The sequence below is a fragment of the Lissotriton vulgaris genome, chromosome 11, assembly GCF_964263255.1.
Source record: "Lissotriton vulgaris chromosome 11, aLisVul1.2, whole genome shotgun sequence".
Taxonomy (NCBI): Eukaryota; Metazoa; Chordata; class Amphibia; order Caudata; family Salamandridae; genus Lissotriton; species Lissotriton vulgaris.
This window is the reverse complement of record NC_141699.1, coordinates 868,425,741-868,437,780: the sequence shown is the minus strand read 5'-3', so window position 1 is coordinate 868,437,780 and position 12,040 is coordinate 868,425,741. Positions and strand designations below refer to the sequence as shown.

At 45.3% G+C, this 12,040-nt stretch overlaps 1 protein-coding gene across 4 annotated transcripts in view; it reads right to left on the bottom strand.

The window, feature by feature from the left end:
* HDLBP (high density lipoprotein binding protein) overlaps positions 1–12,040 on the bottom strand; it is a 955,902-nt gene that overhangs the window by 302,914 nt on the left and 640,948 nt on the right. For all 4 annotated transcript variants that reach the window (XM_086944014.1, XM_086944016.1, XM_086944015.1 and 1 more), the window contains exons 19-20: positions 6,877–7,095; positions 6,318–6,459 (exon numbers count right to left, since the gene is read on the bottom strand). In XM_086944014.1, coding sequence (XP_086800140.1) covers positions 6,318–6,459; positions 6,877–7,095 — 361 coding nt within the window. The remainder of the gene's footprint in view (positions 1–6,317; positions 6,460–6,876; positions 7,096–12,040) is intronic.

Genomic DNA, 12,040 nt, shown 5'->3' with positions numbered 1-12,040 from the left:
GTCGGGAATTAAGCACCCTGCTTGCTGGCCACTGTTAAGAGGTTAAACTGTCTTTTAATGCAGGACTACACCCCTTCCCATATATGTATGAAAATGAAATAAAAGCTGGGATATAATCCCTTCCCAGGACGCCTTTAGAATATTTGTGCTTTGAACTGCAGTACCAAAATCCTGCATGCGTACCCGCACGGTGCTGTAAATACCGGCAGGTTACCCAGACTAGTATATATTCCGAATTTGTTTAAATAAATCCGGCTTACATTTTAAAGCCCTGCGCTTGTGCGTGGAGCATTTTATCCATCATGATGCTATCATACATTCAAGATCTAAATCTTACCTCCATTGTGGATGAAGTATTCGTCTGGGGACAGTTTTGTAAAGGCAACCAAGTGTACTTGCCTTGCTGCATGAGGAATAATGTGAGCAGCGCCCAACAAGGTGCTTTGCTCAAGATTTCTCTCTCATGCACCTATCTCCTTGGAGTTTCTGGTGGGCCTCTTCTGCCTGCTGCATCTGTTGCTGTCTTTTCACCGAAGTCTTCGGGGCACCTCCGATCTCCATGGCAGAAAAAATAATCTGAGAGCCTGCACACACACAACGGGGGTTGTAGCCTCACTAGAGGGATCAGGTTTCGCAACCTCCCACAGCAAAAAAAAAATACAAAGCACTTTCCGACTCCAACCACAAGATGGCGGAATATGCACAGCATAGTGAATCCAGAAAGATTCACGCTGCAAAACTATACGTCTGGATTCACTATGCTGTGCATAGACTTTGTAGCGGTTTGTTGTGCCTGGGTGGAAGATGAGCTTTGGTTACTGAACATGTGTTTTAAGACCTTCCGTCCCACTTGCGCTTCCTTGTTCATTTTAATATCTACGCAGTAGTGCTTAGTGAACGTGTGCACTGAGGACCATGTTGCTGCTTGGCAAATTTCTTGAATAGGTGTGTTTGCTAGAAACACAATTGTTGCTCATTTCTTCCTTGTTGAATGAGTATGTGCTGCTCCTTGTAATTGTTGACCAGCTTGTTTGTGGCAGAATTGTCAGGTTTGTGCAATGGAATTTTTGGTAACTGGTCGTTCCAAAAAACTGCTGGCAAAAGAAACAAAGAATTGCTTTGTTTCCCTGCACTCTTTTGTCCTTTCTATATAGTGCATTACTGCTCTCCTGGCGTCCAGTGTGTAACGCCTTTTCTGTGCTTGTGGATGGTTTTTGGAAACAATCTTGGTATTTGAATTGTCTAATTAATGTGGAACCGTGACACGACTATAGGCATGAAAAGTGGGTCGGTTCTCATTACAATCCGGCCACTGTATATTTGTAGGTAGGGCTCTTGTGTTAGCGCTTGTAATTTGCTCACTCTTTGTAGCGATGTGATAGCTACTAAGAAGGCGGTCTTTAGTGTGGGTATATATGCAGTGTTGCTTTATGAATAGGTTGAAATGGTGCCTTCAATTGGGTTAGCACTACGTTGAGGTTCAAAGCTGGAGGTGGCATTCTGTTAGGAGGTGCAAATCTATTTGCTCCTTCTCGAAATCTCTACTACTTAAAAGGTGAAAAAACGTTTCCCTGTTTCTCCTCGTGTAGGCCACTATTGCCGCTAAGTGCACCCCCAGAGATGTGTAACTTAGTTTATTTTGTAGTAGATGTGTTAAGTATTTAGTACTGTTGGTTCCTTGGTAATTTTTCTTTGTAGTTTCTCCTTAATGCACCATTCGGAGAATCTTTTCAACTTTGCTACGTAGCACTTTCTTGTGGTAGGTTTCCTTGCCTCTCTAAGCACCGCCATTGTGCTTGCTGGTAGTTTGAGGTGTGCAAAATCTAGGTCTTCAGGAGCCATGCTACCGGGCTGAGGCTCTCCGGCTCTGGGCATAGAACCCTTCCATTTTGCATTGTTACCAGGTTCTTTCTTGTGGGGAACCTGTGTGAGGGCGCTTGTGCCATCTCCACGATCTGAGATAACCAGGATTATCTGGCCCACTGAAGTGCTATCAGTATTAGTGTCATATTGCTGAATCTGCATTTGCTTAGTACCCTGTGTAGCAAATAGGTCTATTTGCTGAGTTCCCCATTTGTGGATTTCTTGTTGATTGATTTCCCATTCATGGGATGCCGATGTCTGTCTGCTGAGTATCTGCTTCTATATTATCCTTCCCTAGTAGGTGTATTGCTAGTAAGTCTATTTGTCTTGTAATTGCCCATCTCCATATTTCCTGCGCCTGCACGGATAGTGTCATGGACTGTGCCCCTCCTTGCTTGTTGATGTAGAACATGGTGGTTGTATTGTCCGTTTGGATTAGTAACCTGTGTCCGTACAATCACTGTTGGAGTTGGTTGTGTGAAAGCTTTGCCTTGTGTTATGTTCCTTTTGTACCAACACATTATTTCGTACTGTATTGTTTGTGTGACAAGCACTAGATCTTCCAAACTCCCTGTTGCCTGTGACCATTGTTGTTGGATCCATTCTTGGAATGGCCTCATGAGTAGGGGTATATTTGGGACCAAATGTATGCATGACGCCATCATTCCCATCAGTTTGCTCACTGTCCTCATTGTCAGAGCTTGCCCCTTGTGGTAAAGACGTGTCTCCTTCAATATTGCCAAGGTTCTCTTTGCACTTGGAACCACCTTGCTCTGTATGGAGTAGATCTCCACACCTAAGAATATCTTCACTTGTTCTTGTTCTATTGATTATTTTCCCCAATGGATTAAAAACCCTAGTTGGGCTAGTGTTTGTATGACTTCTTACATGTGCCACTTGCACTTGTTGTATGAGTTTGCTTTTACCAGCCAGCCGTCGAGGTATGGGTATACATGTATCCCTTAAGTGTGCTGCTACCAGGCATTTTGTGAAAACACTTGGTGCGGATTTGAGTCCGAATGCCAGCACTGTGACCTGGTGTGAGTTTTGTTGATCATAAACCTTAGCAGATGTTTGTGTTTGGGAAGTGTAAGTAATAGTCCTTCAAGTCAATAGTTGCCATGTAATCCCCTTCCTGTAACTGGGGTATTACCTCCTGGAGTGATGTCATCTTGACTATCTGAGTTTTTATGAAACTGTTATAGAACCTCAGATCCAGGATTGGCCGTAAGGTTCCGTCCACCTCTGGTATCAGGAAGTAGGTAGAGTAGACCCTCTTGTTCCGTTCCTTGTAAGGTACTATTTCTATGGCCCTTTTCTTTAGAAGTTCTTGTGCTTGCTGCAGCAGATGAGAACGCTCCTTTGCCGAGTTTACTCTGCCTCTTGGCCTTTTACTTGGAGGTGGTTTTTCCTGGTCTATACAGTAGCCGTATTGTATGAAGTTTAGTATCCATTTGTCTGATGTGATCTTCCACTCCTGGAGGAAGTGTTTTATCCTGCTTCCTACTGATGTTGTGTGATGGACGAACTGTTGTTGGTCTTGATTTAGTCCTTGTCTTTGTGTTGTATCTTGCAGCACCCCTAGAGGTGTTGACTGGGTGTGCATAGATTCTACTGAGGATCTTACTTGGATGTGGGTTGTTGACCTCCCTCTCTGTCAGTTTCCCCTTCCCCGAAAGAATTGTCCGAGGCTGGTACTGCCAGCTTTGCTGCTGCTGTTGTCCCTGGTTACCTCCTTGATAACCATGTTGGAAGGTTTGGTGTGGTGCCACAGGTTGGTTGTTGCCCCTACCCGTTGGGCTCCTTGAAGGTGTTCCGCTTCTCATTCCTCTGAACTGCAGCGCCCCCATGGACCTAGCTGTCTCGTTGTCCTTTTTTAGTTGATTGAATTTCTCATCAACTGTAATGCCGAAAAGCTGTTCCCCGTTGTAGGGTGTGTTGAGTATGTTGTTTTGAACTTCATTCTTGAAGCCCAAAATCCTTAGCCAGGTATACCTCCTCTCTGTTATTCCCAGCATCATCTGCTTGATGTCTCCGCTGCGTCTAGGGCGGGCTTCAGACACGTATTTGCCATGTTTTTTCCTTCTTCTACCAGGCGGTTCGCCCTTCTCTGGAAATGCTCTGGTAGGATCTTTAGGCTTTAGCCCACTTCTTCCCAGTGCTGGTATGCGTGACTTGATTGGCGCTTTGGAATTGGCGATGCACCATTGGATCGCTGCACTTCTTTCCATCTTCCGCCCCATTAGGTCCATTCTACTGCTCTCTTTGTTTGGAGGTGGACCTGTGTTTGTGGGTACATTTGCTCTCTTCTTAGCAGTGGCTGTGATAATTGAATCGGCTGGTACTGATCCCTTAATATACCTAGAGTTTTAGAAGGGTGTTTATATTTCTTCTCCGTCCTTGGGGTTACTGCTTTACACATACCAGGTTCCTTGAAGGCTTCCTTCCCCTGGTCCAGCACACTTGGGAGCATGGGTAGGATCTGGCGACTTGTCTGTGATGGCAACAAGGTCTCCAAGATGAAGCAAGATTTTGGTTTCTCCTCCTCTAGCTGTACTCCATATGTGTCTGCAGCTCTTTTTATGACCTGGTTATAGATCCCTATGTCGTACGGCGGCGAAAGCCTCTAAGGATAGGATTCTACACCTTCTTCCGGTGATTCGGTGTCGAGATCATACCACTCCAAGTCCTGCGCCTCGGAGGATGTCGAGGTCTGTTAAGTTTGCTAGTATTCCTCACCTTCGGCGTCGCCACAGTACAGCTCTTCCTCCTCCTGTTCCTCTCCAGGTTGTGGTGTGGTCGGTGGTTGAATTTCCTCAGCGCACTTTCGGCTTCAGGCGTAGTTTTTAACAGAATTATGTACAGTTTCATTTTTTCGTCCAAGTCTTTCTTGCATTGCAAGATGCTTGCCATCTCGGCCTCAAGCCTTTTTTTTTTGTTTTCCATCTCGGTACCGTGTTCGGCGTCTAGGATATTGGTTTTCCTTTTCGCGGTTGTCGTAGGCGCTTTCAGGCATTTTTCTACATCGAAGCGTCCCTTTGGTGGCTGTTTTCAACGCCTTCCCCTTTTCTTGGGTTTTTGCCCTCTGGGAGTCCTTGTCGAAGGAACAGACTGACTGTTTGTCCATGGATGCAGTTGTGGACGTCTAGTGTTTCGACAGAAATGCTCCTTTCGAGGACTTTGGCTCACTCTTGCGATGTGGATCAGTGGAGTGCCTGGGGTCCGACAACGCCCAACTCCTTCAGGATTTTCTTTTCGACTTATACGATTATGGCGCCCTCCGGTCCTTCGGCAATGTTTTCTTCTCCACTGGAAAGTCCTAAATCTCGGAGCGATGGAGGTGACCCCTGCAAGCTGTAGTTTGCACTTCTTTGCCTCTTACTCGGAGGGCCTTCGGGGTGAATGCCGCGCAGGGGTTTCAGTCCTCGCTTCGATGGTCAAGCGGCAGGCAGAGATTGCAAACTGGGTGTTGGTCCTTCTGCACTTACTTTTGGTGGCAGTTTGCGCAGAATTTAAATGGAGTTTTATTAATCACCGCGCCCAGGGAGCCCCTTGTGTGCGCAGTTTCTGAAAAAACTAAGAAGTTCTCGAAGTTTCTCCTCTTTCGTCCTCCTCTGTACGTGACTTGTAATTCGTTATGTTCTCCAGTGATTTCTCAATCTTCTTGTAGATTTTCGTAGATTCTTCTCTCAAAAGTTTTGGAGCTCCTTCACTGTCAATCCAGACCCAACGGCAGAAAAAAGAATCTAAAGATGGCTACCAAAGGTGGGAGCTTCGAAAGGAAGTGCGTCAACGTCACGAAGGACACCAAATGGTGGTATGTCGACGCCCACCTGGGCCAAGAAAAAAAAAAAATACAACAATTGAAGACCCAACCACTAGATGGTGGAATAATGCACTGCAGAGCGAATCCAGAAAGATTAACGCTTGCAAAACTTGACGTCAGCTCGCGAGGGCAGCAGCTAAGTAGCTACCGCCACGTCATCCCGGCGACCACGACGGACGCACAGAGGTACTGCCGATGGAAAACGTTCTGGATCCAGTCTGACGCCTGGGGGGTAATTCTAAGGTAAGGAATCTATAACTGTTTCTTTCAGATAGGGTGAACATACTACAGTTTCCTCTTCCTTCAAAGCTTAGCCTGGCATTCTATTGAACTTGGTGCTTCAAACCTTCATCAGGGGTAGCATGCACTGCATAACTGCAATTACAATAAATTGTACTTAATATTTAAATCTTCTTGGTCTGCCACCTTGCCAGTGAGTAAAGCTTCAAAGGGCACTGTTCACTTCGCAATTGTGGAATGGGTACTAAGCAAATGCCACAAAAAACTGGAGTCCAATTTGGGGAGAAGTGATGGTATAGCACAGCAACACCCCCAAAACAGAGGGGCTTTTCCCATATCATGCTTTTCAAACGACTGATTTCTGTACAACATGTTGTAGAACACATACCAGCAGGGTTCTCTTCTCGGTCAGGAAACTTGATCATGACTCCGTGATCTCTAGTGATCTGCTGGATACGGGAGCCTTTGGGACCCATGATGGAACGGTGATATCTCTGAGGTATCAGGCACTCAATTGTCACCTGGGACTCCTGCAGAGGAAATATGATAAATTGCAGAACTGGTAAGTGCAAGACAAAGTTAAAATTCTTTAAAGAACAGGAATTTAAATCTAGTCTTGATGTATGCAGTAAAATGATATCCTGGTGTGTTGGACATGGGAACTGCTTTGAGAAGTGTTAAAGGCAGTAGCACAGCTACTTGACCTGGAGAAAATTATACATTAGAGCCTTGGAAAGTCAAAATCGGCTCAAAAGTAAGACAAAAATATATACGGTTGAGTAAGGAAAAGTACTTTATATGAGGTCAGAGGAATAGTGTGTAGGCTGCAGAGGGATTGAAAGGAAATGTGTCAACATGAAGTAAGATTCCAGAGACAAACCGAGAGAGAAAAAGACCGTAACATTCAGGGTAGGTTAAGTAGTATTACTAAAGACACCAGACTGTACCAGATCATCTATGATCTCCATGATGCGGTGCTTTGCTGCCTCCACACACTCCTTGGCTCCCTTCAAGGTGACCTTATCACTCTGGGCACCAGAGCGAGGAAAGCTGACCATTACATTCCCATACTCTACAGCAATCTCCCGCAAAACCTGACCACGTCTAATGACAAAGTGGCGATGATGCTTGGGGTCCACGCTCATGGAGTCTTCCACAACATTCTCCTGCAGATTGGGAAAAAGAAAGGAGGAAAAGGGTATTGTAATATGAACTGTACTCGTGCCATGTTGTCTATACAATTGATTGTGTCACTGGACACTAGCTAATCCCTTCTGACTTATAAATAATAAATACTCTATATGAAAATTTGTACTTACCGATAAGCATTTGCTCATGGCATGTAGTGCTTTAGATCCACATGCTAAGCAAACTTCCGCCGACTAGTGTTGGGCTCCGATGTGTACAACTTGTTTTTCTTCTAAGTAAGTCTGAGTCAAACGACCTAGTGACCACTGATTAGCGACAATGCACATGGACAACAGCTCAACTGTTTGATTTTTTCTGTTACGGAGAGCAAGATTGGAGATGGAGCATAAAGACACAGTAAAGACGACTATGGAAGGCAATGTATTATAAATAACGAAAAAGAAATAATACATCTGCAACAACTGCTGGTGAAGGTGGGTGCATGTGAATCTACTGCACAACATACCACGAACAGATGCTTACAGGGTAACATTTTCTGTTCCTGGCATGTATGACTGTAGATGCACATGCTGAGCATAGACCAATGCAGTCTTACTAAAAGCGGTGGCTTAGCCCGAGGATGTTGCAGATGACAAAAAGTGTACGCAAGCCAGTCTGGCCAAATTTTGCTCACTGTCTGGCCAGGGCATCCACACAGCAGTGTTAGGTAAAGTTATGAGGGGTGGCCCAAGTAGCTGCTTTTCAGATGTCCGCTAGTGATACATTACCCAAGAAAGCTATGGACCCCCGCTCCTTTCTTTTTAGTGCAATGACTGGGTGGTGGAGTGGGCCGACGGCAGGGTACAGGCAGCTTTCTTTTAACTTTAGTGTAAAATATCTGAATGCAATTGACCAGCCAAAGTGCAACACCTGCCTTGGAAATCGCATGCCCCTGGTGTGGCTTGGAGTAGGAGAAATAGCTGTTGTAGCTAACAAAGGGTTTTGTACAGTCAATATAATACATTTGCGCCCTCTTGACATCTTAAGTATGCAGATCGTGTTCCGCTACAGTCTCTAGGTGTGGAAGGAGAACTGGGAGCTCTATTGTCGGATTAAGGTGAAAACTTAAGACTACTTTAGGAAGGCATTTGGGATTGGTTCTGCTAACTACCCTATCATGATGAACTTGGAAGAAGGGCTCTTCCAAGGTGAGAGCGTGCATCTCACGGACTCACCTGAGGGAAGTGATGGCTACAAAGAAAGTTTCCTTACAAGAAAGGAACTGCAATGGGAAAGAGTGTGGTGGTCTAAAAGGTCCCCTCATGAATCTTGCGAGAACTATATTAATATTCCACACAGTAGCAGGAGGCATCAGAGGTGGGATAATAAGTTTGAAGCCTTCCATGAAAGCCTTAATAGTAGTATTCTGATCAATCAAGTATGTTGTCTATTCGGGAAGTAGGTGGCTGCAGCAGCCAGATGTAACCAAATGGAAGTGTAGGCTAGGCCGGACCTTTGTAGGTGAAGGAGTTAAGAGACTATGTCCTGCATAGGAAACTGACTCTTTTTGACATGGAAACCAACATTTTTTGCTCATTATGCTTTAGATTGCCAGTGCACTGGGTTCAAGCTAACCAGGCCCCAGTGTTAGCGCTTTCTCTACAACGAGACAAATGTTAATTGTAACCCCATTGCTAAGGACTTTAGCACCCTTGTAGATCCCTGCTAAATGGTACCCCTGGTAACCAGGACATGGGTACTAAAGAGGGTCCCCCCAAGGGCTGCAGCATGCACTATGCCACTCTAAAGGACCCACACACAAACTGCACGTAGACTGCCATTGTAGGATGCGTGTACTGGTGCAGACCATTCCGAAAACACAACACTGCCCAATCCCTGTGGGCAATGCCAAAGTCCCCTTTGTCAAACAAACTTTGTTGTGGAATTTAATCATTGATGTCATGATTTAGGCATTTGACGTAGGAAATGATGATGACTTAGAAGGATTCCTACACCGGAGTAGTGGCTTATATAAATGATTTGGTTGTTTGTCTGGTAGGTTGTGAGTTTTTGACACCAGAGTTCGGACTGCGCAAAACGAATTTCTCCAGCTCTGGTGTGGTACCTGAATGGTATGAGTGTATGTCAGGTTTGTAAGATATGTTTGAATGCCTGGATTGAGTGCCTGTTGGTGTCTTGGTGATTTTTCTTTGTGAAACGTAGGCATGTGTACATAGATTTTCCCTCTTTGCTATATATTCATTGTTGATGCACATGTAGATAAAAGTATTGTTTATGATGTGATTTGTAAAAAGATTTGATAAAATAAATAACTAAAGGTGCAAGTAAAAAGTGTGGACCTACTGTCGGAGTTGTAGGTTCTGGGCAGTAATCAGTTTGGTAGTTTTGCTCAGTACTGGCAATGGTTTTGTTTTGCTGTTGTATTGACTCAGCCTTACTGAGTAGAGTCAAGACCATTTGGTGTTTCTAGTTCCAATGCTAGGCATTGAAAGTGATCAGGAAGACATTTTAAAGGTATGTGCTGGGCACTGATCATTATGAGTTACCCAGGTACATAATAGTGATGCTGAAAATAATGGTATTTGGTATCTAACACCTAGTCTTAAATAAAGACATATTGATGCCAGTATCGGATTTATGAAGACATGCACTCATATGGCACCATAGAGTTGCGCCCTGTAACCCTACTAGTCTAACATGTTGGCTGACTGGTATCTGCCAGCCTAACACAGCTCCTCCAGCAGGATGGCTAGGACTTTAGCATATCAAGGGCAGATGTTTCAAAGGCTCTGCAGAATTTGATATGTGACTTCAGCTTTCCAACTGCCCTGTGGAACACCACACCCAGCCCTCAGGCCTATTTGGTACCAGAGCAGGAGGGAAATTAGATATTCAGAAGGAGTTTACACTTACAGGTTAGGCACAAATCAAAGGTGGGCCACCAGAAGTGAAGAGCCGGATAAGGGTTTCACCATCTTGATTATTGCGAAATAGGAAATTTTGGGACAGGTTTATGCCCAATCTCCACACTGGCTACTACTTATACTCCCCTCAAGACCTATAAATCCAGTATTTAGGTGGCTACCTGTCACTAGAAACTCTGGTTCGACTCCCTGGGAACTGAAGGACAGAAGACAGCAGTCACCACAAGAGCTGAGGAATTACCCAGAACTTAGTGCCAAACCCTGCCTTGCTGTTGCTACATTGACAATTGCTCCGACCCTGCTCGTCCAAAAGCTGTGCATCCTCCCAAGCACATGGAGAACTGTCCAGCACATCCACAACGAAGTATCATCTCCCTTGGGGTGCAGGAACCATCCTCCTGCAGCAGCAGGCACCAACCACACTTGCCCTGTACCTCGACTTACTGAACACCCGGTCCACCGAAGAAGCATCTCGCCTGGAGGAAGTCTTTGCAGCTCCAGGAGTCACCCAGCACGAATACCTTGGGTACATAGGCATTTGCCACAACCAAGGCTTGTTGTGTGTCCAGTCCCGACACCACTGATGCCGAAACCGAACTGCTGTCAAGAGACTGCAGGATCACCAAGGTAAACACAGTGTCACTGCTGTCCTATTTTCTCTGCCACTCCAAGTCACAAAAGCAGAGTGTGAGCCTCGAACCACAGCGACCCACTGGCCAAAACACCTCTGCACCCTAGGCTCCTCCCCCCCTTCCCGCCCAGGTTCACACGTCTCCACTTGCAGCCTTTCTTTTGCAGGCACCTTTGCACTGGACTTTACCATGCAGCGGTCAAGGCTACCAACGCGACCAGGACCCCTGCACCCTGACTCACTAGGGGAGGTAAACCTGAACTGCTGGTGGTTTCTTGGACCTTGGCCCCTAAGCACCTTAACTCGTTAAAGGTATCCTTCAAAACAGCTCGCAAGTGTACCTATGCAGCGAGTTTCTCCCATACGATAGCATTACACCATTTGAGGCTCAAAACTATTATTTGACTGTATTTCTAATACTGCAAAGATCTACAACTCCAAAAGTACTTTCCGGATTCCGATGGGTCTAAAATTATATGAAAAACTGTTATTTTTCTAAATTGGTCTTGAGTTTCTTTAGTGTGTGTGTCTCATTTATTGACTGTGTGTACAACAAATGCCTAACACTAGCCTCTGATAAACCTAAACTGCTTGTCCACATTACCACAAACCGAGCACTTGGTATTATTAATTTAAGCCCTGTAAGGCAATAAGCATGGTCTAGAAATTCTGCATAGCGTACCTCATTTTGGTATGCTACATAGAAAGACCGCTTCCTACAATGGCTATGTGAAAGTAGGCATTCTTCAGATCGAGGCCAGTCATGAAGTCGCATTGCTGCCGTAATGGTATGACTACTTGTAGAGTCACCATACTAAAGTGCTCTGACACAATGTACTTGTTGAGAGGTCTGAGATCGAGGATGGTTCCAGAGGGAGCAGTCACTTTTGGGGAGAAGGGAATACAAGGAATACACCCCATTTCCTCGGTGTTGCAGCGGAATCGGTTTGGAGGCACCCTTGGCAAGGAGGATCTGTAAATGTTCTGGAGACAGTTTATGTTTGGTGATGTATGTATAGGTTATAGACAATAGCCCTCCTTTATGATGTCTAGGACCAGTCGGAGGGGATTTTTTGAGCGGGACAGACATCCCTGCAGCCTTCCTAGACAGGTGTTGTGTCATCTGGAGGGGTTTGGAGGGGCGTGGTGAGGAGGAGCCAGTGCTTTGGAAAGGTAGCCTCTTTGGGGGCTGTACCCTTTGGTCTGCCTATGCCACTTTTGTATCCATCCCGATAATAGCCTTGTGAAGACGGCAGCTGCGACTTGAAAAGGTAGAAGAGGTTCCTGGGTTGGGGTTTTGGTGCACCACAGTACTGAGAGCAGAGAAAGGAGGCACAAGGAACAGCAGTCTGTAGGGCACACATAGCTTTTGCACAGTCAGTATCTTATTTTTACTTTTTTTCTAGC